Source organism: Geotrypetes seraphini, chromosome 4 (assembly GCF_902459505.1).
Source record: "Geotrypetes seraphini chromosome 4, aGeoSer1.1, whole genome shotgun sequence".
NCBI lineage: Eukaryota > Metazoa > Chordata > Amphibia > Gymnophiona > Dermophiidae > Geotrypetes > Geotrypetes seraphini.
This window is the reverse complement of record NC_047087.1, coordinates 58,795,211-58,817,500: the sequence shown is the minus strand read 5'-3', so window position 1 is coordinate 58,817,500 and position 22,290 is coordinate 58,795,211. Positions and strand designations below refer to the sequence as shown.

The window sequence follows — 22,290 nt, the reverse complement described above, 5'->3', positions numbered from 1 at the left end:
TGTACTTCTCCACTATTTGTCAACCAGATACATGGTAGCTTTTATTCCATCATTATTTCCTTTAAGAACATAAGAATTGCCGCTGCTGGGTCAGACCTGTGGTCCATCGTGCCCAGCAGTCCACTCACGTGGCGCCCTAACTGAGACTAGCCCTACTTGCGTACGTTCTGGTTCAGAAGGAACTTGTCTAACTTTGTCTTGAATCCCTGGAGGGTGTTTTCCCCTATGACAGACTCCGGAAGAGTGTTCCAGTTTTTTCTACCACTCTCTAGGTGAAGAAGAATTTCTTTATGTTCGTACGGAATCTAACCCCTTTCAACTTTAGAGAGTGCCCTCTCGTTCTCCCTACCTTGGAGAGGGTGAACAACCTGTCCTTACCTACTAAGTCTATTCCCTTCAGTACCTTGAATGTTTCGATCATTTCTCCTCTCAATCTCCTCTGTTCGAGGGAGAAGAGGCCCAGTTTCTCTAATCTTTTGCTGTACTGCAACTCCTTCAGCCCCTTAACCATCTTAGTCGCTTATCTCTGGACCCTTTTGAGTAGTACCTTGTCCTTCATGTAAGGCGACCGGTGCTGGATGCAGTACTCCAGGTGAGGGCGCACCATGGCCCAGTACAGCGGCATCATAACCTTCTCCGATCTGTTTGTGATCCCCTTCTTTATCATTCCTAGCATTCTGTTTGCCACTGCCGCGCATTGCGCGGACGGCTTCATCGACTTGTCGATCAGAACTCCCAAGTCTATTTCCTGTGAGGTCTCTCCAAGTACCGCCCCAGACATCCTGTATTCGTGCATGAGATTTTTGTTACCGACATGCATCACTTTACACTTATCCACGTTGAACCTCATCTGCCATGTTGATGCTCATTCCTCGAGCCTGATTATGTCACGTTGCAGATCTTCGCAATCCCCCTGTGTCTTCATTACTCTGAATAACTTTGTATCATCCGCAAATTTAATCACCTCACTTGTACCAATGTCCAGATCGTTTATAAAGATGTGAAGAGCACGGGTCCAAGCACTGAGCCCTGCGGCACCCCACTGGTGACGCTCTTCCAGTCAGAGTATTGTTTATTTACCCCCACTCTTTGTTTCCTATGTTCCAGCCAGTTTTTAATTCACGTGAGTATTTCACCCTCGATTCCGTGGCTTGCAATTTTCCAAAGTAGTCGTTCATGCGGAACCTTGTCAAACGCCTTCTGAAAATCCAGATATACAATGTCGACCGGGTCGCCCTTGTCTATCTGTCTGTTTATTCCCTCAAAGAAATGTAGCAAGTTCGTCAAGCAAGATCTTCCTTTGCTGAAGCCGTGCTGGCTGGTCCTCATCAGATTGTGTTCATCAACGTGATCAATGATGCTGTCCTTTATCAGCGACTCTACCATTTTTCCTAGTACCGAGGTCAGACTCACCGGTCTGTAGTTTCCCGGATCTCCCCTCAAACCTTTCTTGAAGATTGGCGTAACATTCGCCACCTTCCAGTCTTCCGGAATCTTTCCCGATTTGATCGACAGATTGGCTATTAGTTGAAGCAGTTCAGCTATGGTCCCTTTCAGTTCCTTGATGACCCTCAGATGGATGCCATCCAGTCCCAGGGATTTATAGCTTTTAAGCCTATCAGTCTGCCTACACACCTCCTCTAGACTGACCGTCAATCCTGTCAGCTTTCTGTCTTCGTTTCTAGCATATAACCTGATGGGTTCCGATATGCTGTGTACATCTTCTTCGGTAAATACAGATGCAAAAAAAATGTGTTCAGTTTGTCAGCGATTGCTTTGTCCTCCTTTAGTGCTCCCTTGATTCCATGGTCATCCAACGGTCCCACCGCTTCCTTTGCGGGTCCTTTTCTCTTAATATATTGAAAGAATGACTTGAAGTTCTTCGCCTCCTTGGCTATTTTTTCCTCGTAGTCTCTTTTGGCTCCTTTTACTGCCGTATGACACCTGCGTTGATCCTATATCTCTTACTTGATCCTCAAGTTTCTGAGCTCCCTACTCTCCTTTTCAGTAGAAGATGAGGCTGATTTCTGCATATATCTTTGCATATCCCTTTCTTTGTTTTCCTTCCATACAGGGATATCCCACATTTCCATTCCCTGTTCACCATTTCTTTACTAAACTTCTTTGCTGGTTTCCCTTTCTTCCAGAATATCTCTTCAGAAGTACTACTTCTTTTTTGCTATCCTTGCACTGGCTCTCTTCATTTTTCAAGACATACCAGAGCTCTTTCACAGCCCTCAAGGGGACCTTTTTTAACATATGGCTTTACCCCCAGTCCACCACTATTTCTTTCCATTTCTTTCTATAATCCATAGTAATGACTTTCTCTCCTTCCTAAGCTTTTTTTTTTTCCCGTATAAAATTATTCTATTCAACGGGAACCATCTGTGTCTACCTGAGACGCGACTGGTTTCAACTGCTCTTTTTGGTCTTGTCATCCATATAGGTACTTTTGCCAGTATCCATTTATTCTTTTCTTCTTGAATCTTTCTGGCATCACCCTCGCCTATGTTTGGATTCCCCTGTCACTATGAGGTCGTCTATTAGTCTTTATATATTTCCTTCCCTTGCCTCCGCCTACTTACCTCAGACAGTATTGATTTTCTTGCAAGGCAACACTTGTTTGTTTCTTTAGAGGCCAACTCTCCCTCCATCCCTTTACTAAAGCTAGGGTGTCCCGCATGTAAGAATATGCTGGCTGCTTGTCTAAGGAAAAAGCACAGTTATTTACTGTAACAGGTGTTATCCAGGGACTGCAGATGTTCTCACAATCCACCCATCTCCTCTAGTTGGCTTCACTTGGGGCATAGAACTGATGACCTCGCAAGCCGGCGTTAGGTGGTAAGGCACTTGCACATGCGTAGCGCAGGCAGTCTTGAATTTTTGCTAAAAACTTAGTGACAGTACACCACCACTGTCTGTACCAGGCTCTGTCGATGACATCGCCCACATGTGAGAATATCTGCCTGCTGTCCCTGAATAACACCTGTTACTGTAAGTAACTGTGCTTATTCTGTGGTTTATTCTCCCTTCAACAGTAGTATAGTAGTGTTGACATTAGTTTTGTTCATACCATGATAGGAATGAACCTAAGCAAGGGTATGTGGAGTATGATCTCAATCTCTCAAATTTACTGCTACTGCTCGCCATAGTACTTGCATTGTGCCAGAGAGCTTCTTTCTGGCATTTATAAGATGTAACATGTACAGGCAGTTCATCCAGTTGTGCTTTTGAAGTTATTTTTGATCAAGCCCATGGCATGCAAAATGATAGATATATACATGTGCAAGCTAGCTGCTGGGAAATACCTTTACCATTTTTAGCCTCTGATTCCACCAAGGCAGTTTTCAAACAGGCAGTTTATAAATCAAATTAAAAATCACATTGGACATGGAACTGAACATTTCAGATGTATAACTGATGCTTCAGTATTGACCAGAAGATTGATATGGTAAGGAAAGAGCTATGTCCATTGTAGAATTTTACAATGTAATTGCACTCATACTTTTTTGCATTGGTTATGTTTAAGATTGGGCCAGATCTAAAGAATTGAACTGATCTATTCCAAGAGAATTCTGTAATGGAGGACAAGAGAGTTAGCAATTGTGAAACATCCTCTTTTCCATGAGGAGCATGTTTTTTTGGTTTCAGAATGTGTGTCTAGGTACATATGTTAGAATACTATTAGCTGATTTGCATTGATTTGGTAATACTTATTTATACACTCTTGTCATTTGTTATACTGTATAACTACTATGTATTCTCTTCTACAGCACATTAGTTGTAAAGCAGAAACTACCTGGAGTCTATGTTCAGCCTTCATATCACTCTGCATTAAGTAAGGCTGTGTTTTATTTATTAATATAATTTACTGGCTTTTATTATTATTATTTTTTTTTAATCTTTGTTTAGAGCATGTAATCAATGCATGTTTCTTTCTGCTGGACATGAGGTACACCTTGGTCACATAGGGCTAGTTTTCCTAAAATGTGACAACACAACAGCATGTGCTGTTATAAACTTGCATTTTTAGTAAATACATCTGAATTAATAAAATGATATCTGTGGTAGTTAATCGGTATTAATGTATATTAATATGTGGTACTGCAGTAGTGCCTTTTAGTAAATCTACTCTTTGTTGACTTGTTAAAAGCCTACTTATTTTCCTTGATTGTTTGGTGTTTTTATTTTTTTCCAAAATTATAGTAGAAATCCTCTAATATTAGAAACATGTAATCCTATATGAAATTAATCCATGGCATCACAACCAAGCTTGTTGAAATCCAGCTATATTCACTTTGATTATGTATGAAGCTATTGATGGACTTCAACTCCAGCATTTAAAATCTGGGATAAAGATATTGATTGGCACATAAATACTCTTATCAAAGAGATTTTAGAAAATGAAAGCAATAAAACCCGATTTTGGTTTTTCTGATTTTGGTTTGTGCTAGGGCTATTGTAGCTGATTTGCTACTGCATTGTTGCATGCTGTGTAAAACAATTCCCTGTTCAAAACACAAATTAAGAACCTGGGTGGATACCACCACAAGATCAGTCACAGAAAAAAAAGAGGCAGGACCTCAGACTTACAACAAAGACCAGAAGAGAGCCAAACAGTTGATTTGTCTTCTATTTTATTAGAGACAGTTCAGCAAGGCAACACAACAGAAACCCAACACAGGGTCATGTTTTGGCAGTAGAAGCCTGTGTCTTTGTTACAAAACTCCATCATCCTGCCCCCCTGAAATTTAATGCTCCTGTAATTAAAATGAAAAGTTCATCAGGAAGGCAAAGCCTTCTCCAATTATAAATATGCTCAAGAGCTCGGACATCCATATTGCATTGCCCAATTGATTGTAAACTCCTAACATAACTACTAAGAAACTATTACAGAGGTAATACAAAGACTTTGGAACCCTGACGTGGGACCAGTAAAGCAAGCACTGGGGCATTTTAATATTTTGTCTGCAGTTTTGTTTGTTGGGCTTCTGAATATAAATATTGTTTCAATAATTTAAATCCAATTTTAAGTAAATATGGGCTTTGTAAAATGATTTGGTAGTCTCTATATTCCAAAGGGGTAAGGTTGATGTTCAAACTACCTTAGAACTGGATGCATTGGCAGTGCCAAGGATTTCAGAGGCACAGATGATAGTTTTTAATGGTCCCTGTTGAGTAAGGGTGAGGAGTTGTTGGCTGTGCTCTACCAGTTTGGATAAATGCAGGGCATGTTTCTTGTGCTATCATCTCATTTCTCAGTCCCTAAACTTAACTAAAATGGTGTGAAATTTTCCTGACTGCCTAGTCCTTAACTCTTAGGGGGGGGGGGGATGTTCATTATGATACATGGATTTGTAACCTTGAGAAGGTTGTTTAAAACTGTAGAACTGGTGAATTAACATATTAATTGATTTTTGAGAATATTAATATGTGCTAAGTGTATTCTTTTTAATTTACAGTGTGGTTTGGCGTGATATTCATAAGAAATGGACTCTATCAGGATGGTGTGTTCAAATTCACGGTTTATATTCCTGATAATTACCCTGATGGAGATTGTCCAGTAAGTAAGGGTCAAGTAAGGGCCAAGTTTAATCGCACATGATGAGTTGTCTAATACTTTTCTTTATTAATCATTTATATTGCACATTCCAGTGTACACAATACTGTACAAACGAGGCAATTAACCAAACCCAGTTGTAGATGTAGACAAGGAAAGGCAGCTGTTAGACTAGCTCACCAAAAATGTATTTTTATTCTATAAAACACAGCAGGTGAGCCTCTTCAAATTCATAACATGTCCTGTCAATGATTATTTGGTTATTTTATCTTTATTAGGTTTAAAGCAGTACAGAAATCACCCGTATTACCCCCACCATCCCCACAAAAATTACAATAATAGATAACAAGTTAAGAGTCCATAGTCTGTTATTAAGACATGGGACAAGCCACTGCTTGCCCTGGATCGGTAGCATGGAATGTTGCTACTCTTTGGGTTTTGGCCAGGTATTAGTGACCTGGATTGGCTATCGTGAGAACGGGCTACTGGGCTTGATGGACCATTGGGTCTGACTCAGTAAGGCTATTCTTATGTTCTTTTTATACAGCAGGCAATAAATAAGTCATCCAAATGAGCCCACACCCTCTTATTTGTTTATTTACACATTTATATACCACACAATCCAAAACTAAGCAGTTTACAATAAAAACACTTGTAATAAATTTAAAACCAGCTAACAAAATCATTCACACTCGTAATGTAAATTGATTTGATCAAGCTTAAGCCCTCCTAAATCCTGCCTATCCCTGGCCAAGTCATTCAAAATTCCTCATCCAGTAGTGCCAACACCCTCAAAACCAGAATTGTCTTTATTTGCTTCTTAAATTGTTGAAAACTGGTTAAGGCACAAACTTCAGGAGACAGTGTGTTCCACAGCATAGGCCCCAACATTTGAAACAAAGATTTTCCATAACATTCCAAATTGATAATTCAAAAAGATGGACTATCCATCAAAAAGGTATTAGCTGATCTAAGGGTTCTTAATGGCTAGTACAATCTCAACATAGAAGCAAGAATTGAAGATGTTAATCTCTTAAAGTGCTGAACCCAACCACACTTAACAGCAACCACCTCTTCAAATTTACGGATAAGGCAAACTCCAGCCCAACCATGCATGAAATGACAGAGAACATCACTGTCCTTCCATTCCAGCAAAATACGCTGTATTGCCAAATCCATAAGAATATCGAACAACTTAGCCTTACTTGTTTGCATGAAATGAGGTCAAGCAGCTGACTGTAAAATTACAATTTTATATGTCAGCTCAACATGAAATATTAAAATATCCTGAACTCTGTGCCAAACCATATCCAAGATGTCTTCACATTAGCACACCCAAACAACATGTGATAGAAGGTACCTACATCTGAATTGCAAGTCCAACATAAACTAGAACAATGTGCAGACAGGATCTCACGTATGAAGAAAGACTAAAGAAATTGCGGATGTACTCACTTGAGGAAAGAAGAGAACGGGGAGATATGATTGAAACGTATAAGTATATCACGGGGCACATCAAGTCAGAAGATGATATCTTCCGGCTCATGGGACCCTCGACCACCAGAGGGCATCTGCTGAAAATCAGGGGAGGGAAATTTCATGGCGACTTCAGGAAGTATTTCTTCACCGAAAGAGTAGTGGATCATTGGAACAGACTTCCACTCCAGGTGATAAAGGCCAGCAGCGTGACGGATTTTAAGAGAAAATGGGATACTCACGTGGGATCTTTAAGGGAGTAAACTCAGGGGGGGGGGATACTTGGAATGGGCAGACTTGGTGGGCTATAGCCCTTTTCTGCCGCTTTTTCTATGTTATAAGGGGTACAGAAAGCCCGATGCACAACACAGAAAAGTGACTGGGGTATAGAAGCTGATAAAGGAGGCCTACAAACTTTTACCCCCAAATACTTTCCAGGTTTCATCAATTCCCCCTCCCTCCAAAGTCATGCTCCACTTTCTGCAACACAACACATGCATTCTCTCTTGAATTTAACTTTGCGATAAACTGAGAAAGCTGGCTTTGACTGCCCTATAAGACCTACACAAAAATCATGCAACTGCAAGTCACCCACCCATATCCACAGTACACAAATCTTCAAAAATCATAAAGTTGCTACCTTGAAGCACCTGCCTAACATACCAAATTGTCTTAATTTGACACTGGCCAACTGATGACCCTTTTCTGGATCTTAATGTCCAGATTAAGCCATATAGAAATACAATCAAAAACAGGCCATGACAACCTCAAACCACAAGCAAAAAAGCTCAGCATTTGAGGTACTGCCTGTAAAATCAAGGACTGCGGCACAACTTGTTTAACCCATACCATTAACAGGCCCCTTAAAGGGAATGAATGTGCAATCTCCCTCTCCAATATCATCCATTTGGGCATAGGTGTGCCTTCCGCAATGGTTATATATAAAAAAAATTATCTCCTGCTTTAGAGGTAAATAATTTACAAGTTATTTGAACACAATTCGGACAATGCCCTAGTAGAAGAGAACATCGCTGGAACCATAGAGATAAGACAAGTAAACTAAAACAGATAATGTAATTTAAAGATGGTCCTGAAAGATGAACTGTTTCTATATATTTTATTTCTGGATTTAGTGGTATCAAGAATAGAGAATGACTTGTCCAAGACCACAAAATGCATTAATGGGAGAACCAGGATTTGAATTGTAGCTTTCCTGATTTAATGCTTAGCTTTTTAAATGACAAAATATTGTTTGGGGAGATCAATAAATGATACAAGCTTTGGCTAACAGTTTAAAACTTGTAATATCTTTGCTTTTACCTGCTGAATTGAAAAGGAAAGTTGTATGGGTTTTTCATATGTAAACCACCATTACAGTGCAAAAGCTCATTTCCCTATTGATATTTTAAATTTCCCAAGAAAATTCCTTAGAATTTGGAGCTTGAATGCCCTACAATTTCTGATCCAAATATGAGATGCACATTAACGGCCTCTTTTACAAAACTGCACTAGCAACTCCAAAGCCCATAGAGATTTAAAGGGATTTGGGGCTGTTGCTGCACGGCAGCCAATAGCACGGCTTTGTAAAAGAGGCCGTAAATCTTTTTTTTTTTTTCCTTCACCAAGATGATTAAATTATAAATGTGTGTGAACAAAGCACAAATGAATAAGTTTCAAGTTTATTAGGATTTTATATACCGCCTATCAAGGTTATCTAAGCGGTTTTTACAATCAGGTACTCAAGCATTTTCCCTATCTGTCCCGGTGGGCTCACAATCTGTCTAACGTAAAAACAAACACAACAACATATAGACAATAAGTAAATGATCTGTGATGGCCCATCCAGTATACCCATTAAAATTGTTATGGGTATAATTGATATTCCATGCAAGGTACCTCCATCATACGAGAGTCATTTAATAAATAATGCACACTATTTTTTAAAAATTTACATGTTTTTTTTTTTTTTTTCAAGTATTTCTTTACATTCCTTCAATATAGTCTCCCTGCTTTGCAATGACCGAGTTCAACGTCTGGGAAGCTTCATTATTCCATCCAAGACACCGTTTTTGTTCAGTTGCCAAATGGCTCGGGTAACGGCGGAAGAAAGCTCTTCCAGAGATGCAACATGATGTCCACGCATAGGTTGTTTCAACTTTGGAAAAAGGTCGAAGTCTGGACTCATGTCTTGACTGTAGGGAGCATGAGGTAACACCTCCCAGCCGTATTTGCGTAGTTTTTCAATGACGACAGTCCCTATGTGCGGGCAAGCGTTTTGTGAAGAATGAGTGACCCAGCCAAGAGCAACTGAGGTCATGTTTTGTGCATTTTTTTCCCCCAAAAAAATCACGATAATACACTGCTGTGACACTTCTTCCACATGGAACTTTGTCTGTGACACTTCTTCCACACGGAACATTGTAATGATGATGCCTTCATGATCATAAGCAAAAATCATCATTTGTTTGACTTTTGATTGAGCTTGTCAAAATTTTTTTGGCCTTAGGGAAGTTGGAGCTTTCCCCTTGTCATTGAAAAACTACACAAAAACAGCTGGGAGGTGTTACCTCTTGCTCCCTACAGTCCAGACATGAGTCCACCAGACTTTGACCTTTTTCCAAAGTTGAAACAACCTATGTGTGGACATCATTTTGCATCTCTGGAAGAGCTTTCTTCTGCTGGTACCCGAGCCATTTGGCAACTGAACAAAAAAGGTGTCTTGGATGGAATAATGAAGCTTCCCGGACATTGGGACTCAGTCATTGCAAAGCAGGGAGACTATATTGAAAGATTGTAAAGAAATACAGTTCAACCTTGGATTGCAAGTAACTTGGTTTGCAAGCATTTTGCAAGACAAGCAAAACATTTTATTAAATTTTAATTTGATATACAAGCAATGTCTTGCAATACAAGTACATACAGTATATACACATCACAACTGAGCCGATGGGTCTTCTCTCTCTGACACTGCAAGAGTGTAGTGACTGTTCTAAATGAGCAAAGTCTTCCAATATGAGTACATACAGTATACACGTGTCACACCATCACAACCAAGCCGATAGTTCTTCTCTCTCTGACGCTGCGGAAGTGTAGTGACTGTTCTAAAAGAGCAAAGTCTTGCAATACAAGTACATATAGTATTTTGTATTAAAGTTTTAGGGTTGAGGAACGAATGGTCTGAGTTTTCATTATTTCCTATGGGGAAATTCGCTTTGATATACGAGTGCAATATACGATACGAGTGTAATATACGATATTACAAGCATGCTTCTGGAACGAATTATGCTTGCAAACCAAGGCTTTACTATACTAGAAAAAAAATAATAAAACATGTAAATTAATAGTGTGCATTATTTATGAAATGACCCTTGTATGTTAGTTTTTTGGAATTGTATTGCCACTGTAGAGGTTACTTCCCCTCCCCCGTGTCTTCTTTAGAAGTATTTTAAAAAAAATTAATTTCACTGCTTTTTTGAACTGAAGCACACTATGCTTAATTTCTATCATCTTGCCCTTTAGGTAGTTATTCTCTATAATTACTCATTTTTTTTTTTTTGCATTCCATACATTCATCCCTGAAATGTTGCTGTTGTGTCTGCCTCCTTTTTTTATATCATGTCCTTTATTTCTATAGCTTCCTTCCATTAGAAAAGATTCAAGTTTTCAAGTAGTTCAGTAGTTTTCAAGTATTTAAGGGTTTGCATCATAATGCCTCCTTTCCTCTGAGGCGCATATATGTTTAGGACTTCAGGTATCTCTTCATATGTCTTCTGATGCAGATCTCTTACCATTTTGTTTGTTTTCTTCTAGTCCACCTCTATTTATTTCCTGAGGCACACAGTCTCCAAAATGGACTTGCTACTCTATTCTAAATGTTTTCACCTGTATAGACACATTATCACCAGCCTCCTTTCTTTTGGTTATGCCCTCTCAGTGCAGCCTAAGTAGCTGCTATCTTGTGATCGGGTCAAGTGGTTACTCTCCACTCCCCAGGCACTTCTGATCTTCTTTCTTGTTTGCTTTGTTCTTCTGGACTCGCTTTAGTCATACTTTTCTATAAACATACATGACTTCCTTGGTCTCTTGGGCTACCTCTTCACTTCTCCCTCTGGTCACCATTGGTCACTCACTCTCAGACCACCTCTCTAGGTTTCAGGCTGCTTCCCAGAGGTCCTCTGACAGCTCCCGGTACCATTTGCCAGTCGCCATTGGTCCCGTCGCCATTCATTCGCCAGTCCCCCTCAGCCTTTGTACCTTGAACTCTTCTAGCTGTTTGTGGGGCCACCACCGGTTCTTTGCTCTCTGGCCTTTTGGGTCCCCACCTGTCCTGAATGCTCTTCACTGGTCCCTCTGCTAGACGTCAAGCCTGGGTTATTCTCCTGGTCACCCAAAGCTCTACTGGGCCCTTCGGCTAATACTCTTCAGCAGGTCACCACCAGCCTTCCCCACTGGTCTCTCCATCAGCCACAGCCAGCCAGGACTCCTCTGGTACTCTGGTCCTTCCACAGACCCTCTGGTCAACGATCATTCCCTGAGTCTCTCTCTCACGCTCTCTCTCTCGCTCTCTCATTTTAAATTTTTTTCTGTACTCTTTAAAGATGTGCCAACTGTTATTTTAAGGTTCACAATCATAAAGTGGGTCTTTAACAGATTATCTTTCTTTTTAAAGTTTGTTTGTAGTTTGATGTTGGAATGAATGCTTTATTATATATCTTACTCTGTACTCCACCTCGGATAAAGGCAGATAATAAATTGAAATGAAAGGAAATATCTAAACTCTTTAAAATTAAAATTTTAATGCTTTAAAATCTAAATATGTTATCTAAAAATAATTCTAAATTTCTTCTTCAGCATTTACTGTTTGACATCCCAGTCTTCCACCCTTTGGTAGATCCAGTGACAGGAGAATTGGATGTGAAAAGAGCATTTGCAAGGTGGAGGTCGGTATCTGAATTCACAAGAATTTTTGCTTGTCATTTGAACATAAATCATTTGGCTAGGGGCTGTTACCACCTTTATTCTATAACAATTTGGACAAGATAGGTTAACAGGTTGAGTTATGAATTAGTTCTCAGAATTTCTGAATAAACATTTCTGTAGTGTTCGCAGGCAGTTAATCAGTTTTGGATAAGGAGTTGGCTACATGGAGGGTCCCACCAGGGCTGTGGAGTCAGTACATAAAATCTTCAACTCAGACTCTTTTATTTATGGTATTTTCACTTCAGCTCCAACTCTGACTCCTTTAATTATGTATCTATATAGATGTTGTACTACATGCAAGATGTGGCTTCTGGGGATTTTGGTTTAATTTATATTTATCATTCTTTCTTGCTCTCTAGACCGGTACAGTTCTTAACTGATGGGTAATAGTTCACTGTGACTAGCAGGTGGAGACTGAGACCAAAACTGTGGTTGTAGTAAAAAATGGAATTTATTGACTAAAATATGTTAGCTTTGGGAAATGTATATGGCAGATGTCTTTGTTTTGTGTTCAAAAGAAAAGGAAATGCATTTCTGGTTTTATTTCTACAGTGTTGAAGTACTTGTTGACCCTTGCTGTGACTGGTGGGGATCCCCAAGCACCGCCAGCAGGGGAGCTCCTCTGGAGATGGCCGGAACTCCCCTCCGCCAGGCGCAGCAGTCGCTGGCGGCATCCATGAGCCACTGAGGTGCCAGCATCTGTGACTCAGGAACGTTGCTGCTGCCTGCCAAGCTTGGTGGAGGGGACCCCCGGCCAACTGCAGAGGAAGTCCTCAGCTGACAGTTTGTGGGTTCTCATCAGTTGAGTATTTATATTTTATATTTACATTAGAGGTTCTGGTGGAAACCCATTTACAAAGTATGTATTCTTCCCAATTAATATTTCCAAATTAATAAAGTCTCTTTGCTTATTTGTAAATGGGTCTCTACCAGAGCCTTTAATTCAGTAGCATAATTAAATAAAATAACTATTTCTGAAGTTTATAGGGAAGGATGGTGACGGAGGGGATTCCTCGCGGGGACGGGTGGGGACGGAGGGGATTCCTCGTGGGGACGGAGGGATTCCTCACGGGGACGGGTGGGGACAGAAGCATTCCTCACGGGGACGGGTGGGATTTTGGCGGGGACGGGTGGGATTTCTGTCCCCGCGCAACTCTCTACCTGAGCCTCGCTCCTAAGTGGTGTAGCAGTTGTCCACAACCAACCCAACCCTTGGGCAGATTGACACCTCATTTTCATTCCCTTCCTCCTCCCCCTAGGTGGTCCTCCAACCATCAGGCAACACCCCCTGGCAGTGCAGGCAATCGGTTCCAGAGGTCTTCTCTCTAGCGCCTCCCACCTCCTCTGATGTAGCTTCCTGTTCCCTTGTAGGCAGGATGTGCCAGAGAGTAAGTGCCTAGAAGAATGCCAAGACTTAAGCAACTTTTAATCAATATTGGTTTAGATAAAGTTTTGTTGAATTGGTTGAAGGGTATTACAACAAGGACAAAAGAAGTTATCCTGCCATTGTATCAGGCAATGGTGCGCCCGCATCTGGAATACTGCGTCCTATATTGGTCTCCGTACCTTTGGAAGGATATGGCGTTACTCGAGAGGGTTCAGAGGAGAGCGACACGCTTGATAAAAGGGATGGAAAACCTCTCATATGCTGAGAGATTGGAGAAACTGGGTCTTTTCCCTGGAGAAGAGGAGACTTAGAGGGGATATGATAGAGACTTATAAGATCATGAAGGGCATAGAGAGAGTAGAAAAGGACAGATTCTTCAAACTTTCGAAAAATAAAAGAACAAGAGGACACTTGGAAAAGTTGAAAGGGGACAGATTTAAAACGAATGCTAGGAAGTTCTTCTTTACCCAACGAGTGGTGGACACCTGGAATGCGCTTCCAGAGGGCGTAATAGGGCAGAGTACAGTACAGGGGTTTAAGAAAGGATTGGACAATTTCCTGCTGGAAAAGGGGATAGAGGGGTATAAATAGAGGATTACTGCACAGGTCCTGGACCTGTTGGGCCGCCGCGTGAGCGGACTGCTGGGCATGATGGACCTCAGGTCTGACCCAGCAGAGGCATTGCTTATGTTCTTATGTTCTTATGTAGTATATTAGCTGAGGCTCCCTCTCCTTAAACAAGTCTTGTTCAATCTCCAAGCAGGTGGTAAGCTAGAAGAAATTTAGGCTCCCCTTGTTAAAGCTGTTGGACTTTGTTTAGGATTCCTGGTCCCCTTTTTAGTGCCAGACGGAGCTTGGATAGATCCTGTTTGGGGATCTGTCTGACCTTGGGGGTGTAAAACCCAATATGTCTTGAGTTGGATCTTTCCTTCCTCCACCTCCCCAGGTTTTTGTAGAGGTGCTTCAGCTGGCAGCCTGACCACCGATACCGGTCAGGCCTCTGGCTTGGAGAGCCAGTGGAGTCTGTTCTGGAAAAAAACCCCAAATCCAAATCCTGAATCTGTATTTTCCCTTTAAACTTACTGTATTTTATTGTATTTTTCTGCTAACCAGCACTTTTCTCCTAGCTAGGACGCGTATTGTGCAGTGAGTACTTTGTAGGGGAAAAAGTGCTCATTGTGCTCCAGATGCGAGGCACTAGCTGCCGGCTTGTGCCAGCATCCAGGTATTCCTTCCGTATGTGCTTTGCGAGTCAGCAGTGGACGGTGGAGAAGCCCGGGCTTCCCCTGCTGCCCACGTGGGAGGTTACCCAGCTGCTGATAGTCAGGGCAAAAAGGATTCCCTTACCGTCGATGCTGCTGGGGACTCCCTTACCACTGCTGCCAGCTTGCCTGCTTTTAGCGACTGGGGCGATTCAGGCCTCTCAGACACTGCAGGCCTTCGGAGCTCCGTTTTTGGCGGTTTTTTCCCCTGATTTTGTTTTAGCCCTCTGTAAGGTTTATCTGACTGTGGCTGGAGGTCCTGCTTCCACCTCGGGAGTCTGGGGGGGGGGTGTTTGCTCTCAACGTCCTCTACAGTTTGGCCCCAATCAGCACCAGTTTTGTCCCCCTCTACTCCTCTCTTGTCTAAGTAGCTGCGGGTTTCTTGGGACGATGCCCTTTTTCAGGAGGAGCAGGATTTGGTTGATGAGGACCTGGACCTTTGGGATGATTTTGCGCTTCCGTCGGCTGGTGAAGACTCGTCCATGGTGTGCATTTTTCAGTGGGACGAGTTCACAAGCTTATTCTTCAGGTCTCCTCAGTGTTATAGTTTGAGGACACTGTGTTGGAGCCCCCCGCTTGTGGTGGATCCCTTGCTTCGGGGGATCCGCTCAGCTTCGCAATCTTTACCTATGCATCAGGATATTCGGGATTTTGTACTTGCACAGTGGCAGGCCCCTTTTCGCTTTGCATGTTCCATGGCCCGTCTGTATCCCATCCCAGAGGGGGATCGGGACACCTTAAAGTCACCTATGGTGAACGCAGTGGTCTTGGACATCTTAAAGTGGCATACTGTGCCTGTTGAGGGTGGCTCTGTTTGAGAGGCCCTGAAGAGCGTACGTTGGAGTCCCTCCTTAAACAGAGTTTTGATGTTACTGCCCTGGTGATCCAGGTGGCAATGTGTGGCGGTCTAGTTGCTCTGGCTTGTTTTTGGTGAGCCGAGCATGTCCTTAATCGTGAGTCTGATAACTGGGCCTTAGTAGAGCAGGAAGTAGCCAAGATTGAGATGGGTGCTTCTTATCTCTCGCCATGTATGCCATGTATGACCTGTTGCGGGCTTCGGCCAAGTCTATGGCTCTTGGGGTGGCTGCACATCGTGGTCGGTGGATGCGGCGTCCAAGGCTAAGCTTACAAAATTCCCCTTTTAGGGGGTTTTCTTGTTTGGAGAGGATTTGGACAAGTTGGTCCAGACCTTAACTGATTGTTTGCCTGAAGACAGAGCTAGACTACTGGCATGGGGTGGCACTGCTCAAGGGCGCTTGCATGATTTCCGCCGGTTCCACAGTGGTCGAGGGGCCACTTCCTTTCTGGCTCCTCCTGGGGTCATTTTCAGTGCATGCAGTCCTTTCAGGGGGCCCAACAGGGAGCTGGGAATTCCTCTGCCGGTTCCCCCGCTGCCCGTCCTGCCCAATTAGTCCTTGCCGATTCCCCCTCTGGTTCCAGTGGTTGCGCGAGTTTTATAAAAAATGGGCAGAGATCATGTCCGATCAGTGGGTCCTGGAGGTGATTCGGGATGGTTATGCTCTGGAGTTTGCCTGCTCCTTGCCAGATCATTTTCTAGCTTCTCCTTGTCAGGTGGCGACGAAGAAGCAAGCAGTTATTCCAGTGCCCCCTCAGGAGTGTTGCATCGGCAGGTAGTCCATTTACTTTGTGGTGCCCAAGAAAGAGGGGATTTTTTTGGCCCATCCTAGATTTGAAAGGGGTCAACAGGGCTCTTCGAGTTCTTTCTTTTCGAATGGAGATATGCGGTCTGTCATTCTGGCAGTTTAGCCGGAGGAGTGTCTGACTTCTCTCGAGCTGACGAAGGCCTACTTGCATGTTCCGATCCGGGCCTCCCATCAGCGGTTCCTTTGTTTTGCAATCTTGGGACGGCATTATCAGTTTTGTGTGCTTTTCCTTTTGGTCTAGCCATGGCCCCGAGGACGTTCACAAGATTTTGATGGTCGTGGCGGCTACTTTGTGCAAGGAAGGCATTCTGGTTCATCCCTACCTGGACGACTGGTTGATTTGGGCCTTCTTTTTAGGAGAGCACCCGGGTCACAGCTCGGGTGGTGGAGTTCTGCAATCGCTGGGATGGGTTGTCAACCTGTCCAAGAGTTGGTTGGCCCCTCTCTCAGCGCCTGCATATCTTGGGGTTCTGTTCAACACCTCCTTGGGGAAGGTCTTCCTCCCAGAGGCCCGGGTAAGCAAATTGCAGGCACAGATTCGCCTCCTTATGGCGTGCCAGTGTCATTGGGCACAGGATTTTCTCCAGGTCTTGGGGACAATGGTGGCTTCCCTGGATGTTGTGAGATGGGCTCGGGCACACATGCGTCTGCTTCGGAGGTGGTCGCCACCAGGGGCACAGTCTGGATTCTCCTGTTCCTCTCCAAGGTTTAATCGTTGCAGACTTTGTTGGTGGCTTCAGTCCTCCCATATAGTGTAAGGGGTGAGTATAGATCAGCCCCAGTAGACAGTGACGCCAGTCTCCTTGGCTGGGGAGCTCAGTGTCTCGGTTGCTCGGCTCAGAGCAGTTGATCTCCAGAGGCAGTTGGTCGATCAATGTGCTGGAGACCAGAGCCATCCATCTGGTGTTGTTAGCATTCCAGTCCTTATTGAGGGGCAAGTCGGTCCGGGTTCTCTCAGACAATGCCATGGTGACGCAGGAGGCAGCTCTGCTCATGGTCTGGGCAGAGTCTTTTCTTCTGGATGTCTCAGCTTCTCACATAGTGGGAGTGGAGAATGTTCAGACGGACTTCCTCAGTCGTTACATACTAGATCCCAGAGAGTGCTGTCTCAATTCTGTAGCCTCCAGTTAATAGTGCAGACTTGTGGGTCAACCCATCATGGACCTGATCGCAACGAGTGTCAACGCCAAGACATCCTGCTTCTTCAGTCATTGCAGGGGTGTTCTGGCCGAGGGGGTGGATAATTTAGTTCAGCCGTGGCCAACGGTGGGCCTTCTATATGTATTCCCTCTGTGGCCATTAGTGGGCAGAGTTCTTCGCATTGTTCGGCATCCCGGCCTCGTGATTCTGGTGGTCCTGGACTGGCCCAGGTGTCCATGGTACACAGATCTGGTGGTGGATCATCTGCCCCTGACTCTCTCGTCCGACCTTCTGTTTCAGGGCCCCATTCCAATGTTCGATCCGGGTTCCATTTGTCTTACGGCTTGGCTCTTGAAAGGAAATGCCTAAGATAAAGTGATCTTTACTTTCTTTGGGGTCCGGAGACTTTCCACTTCTACGGCTTATGTGCACGTTTGGCATATGTTTGAAGTGTGGAGTGTGTTTTTTTTTTTTTCACGGTTTCCTGCCTAACATCTTAGAGTTCTTACAGGGGGGCCTCGCTTGGTCTTCTCTCTGGGTCCAGTTTGTGGCCTTGTTTGCCTTTCGTGGGTTCTTACGGGGTCAGCATTTAATGTCTATTCCAGATGTGATTTGTTTTCTGCGGGCGGCCAAATTGCTCAGGCCTCCCGTATGGCTGGCTGTTCCATCTTGGGATCTTAATCTGGTCCTGTCTGTGCTTATCGAAGGGCCGAAAATTCCTGAACATATTAAAAAAAAGTTTAGAAGAGCCTATATCATTAAAAGAATTAGAAACAGCGTTGAAATCTCTTAGAGTTGGATTCGCTCCAGGTGGTGATGGTTTCACAGTTGAGTTTTATAAATCATTCCAAATTACCCTTTTACCTCATTTATTAAATTTATATCAGTCTCAACTAACTAAGGGTTGCATTACAGGTACTATGGCAGAATCATTAACTATAGTCAGCCCTCCAGCCATGGCCGCGGGTATTCGCACCCTAAATGAAACCTGCAACCAACATCCCCACTCCATTGACCTGGCAGCCTCCACATGGCACTCCAACATCCAATCCCTCTATAATAGCCTTGCCCAGACAAAAACAACCCAAATAATCATCAACAAAGCACCTGCTCCCTGGTACACTAGTGACCTCCGATCCATAAAACGATCACTGAGAAAAGCAGAAAGGATCTGGATCAAACACCCGTGCTCAGAAACCAAAGCCCACTGGAATAACATATCCATCACCTACAAAGCTGCCATTCTAGAAGCGAAAAAGACCTACTACTCTCGCCTCCTACAACTAGCCCCTTCTAGATCCAAACAACTGTTCACCCTCACAAACCAACTCTTCACCAACACCCAAAGAAAAAGTCACAACAACCAAACAGAACTTGATAGCGAGACTCTCTCGGACTTCTTCCAGTCCAAAGTACAAACCATCCGAGATAATCTTGACACCAACACCAAACCCACTCCTACTCAGCCCCAGCTGATTCCAAATACCCCATCCTCCGCCGCTCTCTCCCAATTTCATATGGCCACTCATGCCAAGGTTCTCGAAACCCTGAGAGAACTCAAACCCTCCAACACCATCCTCGATCCCTGCCCATCCAGCCTCCTGCTGTCCACAGAAGACGCCATGGCAGAATCCATCCTCCCCATCATTAACACCTCTCTAACCACTGGGACTGTTCCCCTCAGCTGGAAGTCAGCTATTATCAAGCCCACTCAAAAAACCCACCCTTGATCCTAACGAACCTGGCAACTATCGCCCAGTCTCCAACCTCCCATTTGTCTCCAAACTCCTTGAACGAATTGTGCTCCACCGACTACACCCTTTCATTGAAGAACAAGCTGCTCTATCCCCAGCCCAGTCCGGCTTCCGAAAAGGCCACAGCACAGAGTCAGTACTCCTTGATATCATTGATGACAGCTGGTCAATACTTGACAAAGGCAGTGATGCCCTACTAGTCCTACTTGACCTCAGCGCTGTCTTTGACACAGTCGACCACCACCTCCTCACATCCAGACTCTATGACCTCGGAATCAAGGACACAGCCCTCCAATGGATCACCTCCTTCCTCCATCAAAGGACCCAGACTGTCCTACTAGGGACACAAAAATCTAACCCCAAGCCTATCAAATATGGTGTTCCTCAAGGCGCCCTTCTATCCCCCCTCTTATTCAACCTCTACACCAGGCCTGTCATTGATATAGCACAGAAATATAGCATTAAAATCCACTCTTATGCAGATGACATCCAGCTGCTCCTCCCACTAGGTGAGAATCGGTCGTCCCAAATTGCTAACCTCCAACACTGCCTCTCTGACATGAAAACTTGGATGTCAAACAACAAACTTCAACTGAACGCCTCTAAAACCGAACTCTTATGGATCAGAAAAAAAAGCACCAAATACACACGTCCTACACTAGCATGGGACTCCACTCTACTAACGGCAACAGATCAGGTTCTCAGCCTAGGAGTAACCCTAGACAGACACCTATCCCTATCTGCCCACATATCCCAAATAATCTCCACCTCCTTCTACTACCTTCGCTAACTGAAAAGGATCAAACCCTACATCTCCACACCTGACCTCGCCCAACTCCTCTACGCATATGTCCTCTCCAGAATGGATTACTGTAACTCCCTATTTAATGGACTAACCAAAAATAATCTCAAACGCCTCCAACCAGTCCAAAATGCAGCTATCCGCCTCCTACACAACCTCAACTACCATGATCCCATCTCCCCAGCACTCCGTGCTGAACACTGGCTCCCAATTAGCCAGCGCTGTGCTTTCAAGGCCCTGGCAGCCCACAAGAGAATTTACTCCACCACCCCCTCCTACATAAAATCCAAGCTTCCCATCTACACCCCCACTCACACCCTCCGTTCAAAATCGGAGATACGCCTATGCACTCCCCCTGGAAGGTCCCTCCTCTCAGAAACTGCCCGCAAACGATCCTACAGCCACTTCATTCCACATCTCTGGAACCAACTCCCCCCTCAACTCAGACAACAGAACTCATTATTAACATTCCGTAAAATGGTAAAGACCCTCCTCTTCAACTAAAGATCACCCTCAGTCTACTCCCCCCCTTAAGCCCCACCTCTCTCCTCTCTCCCCTGTCTATCTTCTCCCTAAATTTCAGTATAGTCCTCTCTTAGTCTATACTCTGACAAATTGTATCTAAACTCAAATAACTTGTACTTAAACTAAACTACTTATACTTAAACTCTACTCTTAATTTGCTGTATACTCCCTGTATTTAAATTACTACACAGTCTTGTATGTCCAGATATTTAAACCTATTGTACTTCTTATATGTCTAATTACTCTCCATTGTGTATGTTCACTTGTAGACCGTTCTGAGCTACTGGGAGGACGGGATAAAAATCTAAATAAATAAATAAATATAGTTTTGCCAAAGCCAAATAAAGATCCCATGTTGGTTTCAAACTACAGGCCTATATCGTTAATCAATGTAGATAGAAAACTTTTGGCTAAGACATTGGCTTTACGTTTAGCCAAAGCCCTTTTTTTATTGGTATGTACCAAACTGGATTTTTTGCTAAGAGACATTCATCTAATAATACCAGATTGGCTTTTCATATGTTAAATTTAACAAAATCCATGAATGATCCAGCTTTCCTTGTATCTTTGGATGCAGAGAAAGCTTTTGATCGTGTGGAATGGACCTTCATGTATCGGGCATTAGATTGGTTTGGTATAGGTTCAGGATTTATACAAATGATTCAAACATTTGTATAACTCCCCTGCTGCAAGACTGTATATTAATAATAATTTATCAGAGTGTTTTAACTTGCAGAGGGGGGGTTAGTCAAGGCTGTCCATTATCTCCTTTGCTTTTTGATATTGTATTAGAACCCTTGTTATTAGCCATTCAACAAGCTAAGGGGATACAGGGTATTCCTTATACAGATCGGGAATATAAAGTCTCGGCATATGCAGATGATATACTGCTTCATTTGAGAAATCCAGAAATTGGTAAGCATCTGAAAGCCAGTAAATGTATCTGTTACTTAATGGTTGATTTGTTTTTTTCTAATTAGGCGGAACCATAATCACATTTGGCAAGTACTCATGTATGCCCGGCGAGTCTTTTACAAGATAGACACAACCAGCCCATTGAACCCAGAAGCTGCTGTGCTGTAAGCCTATTCTGTTTTCTTTTGTGCAATTATACTATATGGTGATTCCTCACCAGTATGAACTCCACTGGTCATTAATTAAATATTGAAATATTAAGGGCATTGAAGTCTTAAATCTTTGTTTTGCTTTTCAACTTAGGTATGAAAAAGATATTCAGCTGTTTAAAAGTAAAGTAGTGGACAGTGTCAGACTATGCAACAGTCACTTATTTGATCAACCTAAAATAGATGATCCTTATGCAATTAGGTAAGTGTTCAGTTAAACTAGCTGAGTTCTCTACTTTGTGTTCCTGGAACACAGACTAAAACAAAATAATGTTTATAATGTTCTGGAGGTATTGCAGCATTTTTTTTTAAATTGCTAATGTTCTCCAAGAATAGTATTTGAGAATGCATGAATTTTGAAGGAAACCATTTTTACATCTTTTATTTTCAGTTTTTATAAACCAGATAACTGAAAAGCATAATAAACAGCAGTGGGTTACAATCTTTTGCTGTATGAGTGATGGTGCTTGAATTTATGAAACACTGCACACAGAAAAGGGTTGGGGTATTTCTCTTCCATGTTATGGCGAGGGCTGAGATGGTAATTTTTTTCAGATTTAAAGATAGGGAGACTGGCTATCCTGCCATCTTTTTATGACTCCTAGTGGTCCTCTTC

General features: G+C 43.1%; 1 protein-coding gene across 3 annotated transcripts in view; it reads left to right on the top strand.

Moving 5' to 3' along the window:
* Nucleotides 1–22,290, top strand: part of AKTIP (AKT interacting protein) — a 72,846-nt gene that overhangs the window by 36,553 nt on the left and 14,003 nt on the right. For all 3 annotated transcript variants that reach the window (XM_033942096.1, XM_033942097.1, XM_033942098.1), the window contains exons 5-9: nucleotides 3,774–3,838; nucleotides 5,463–5,563; nucleotides 11,888–11,976; nucleotides 21,531–21,629; nucleotides 21,769–21,876. In XM_033942096.1, coding sequence (XP_033797987.1) covers nucleotides 3,774–3,838; nucleotides 5,463–5,563; nucleotides 11,888–11,976; nucleotides 21,531–21,629; nucleotides 21,769–21,876 — 462 coding nt within the window. The remainder of the gene's footprint in view (nucleotides 1–3,773; nucleotides 3,839–5,462; nucleotides 5,564–11,887; nucleotides 11,977–21,530; nucleotides 21,630–21,768; nucleotides 21,877–22,290) is intronic.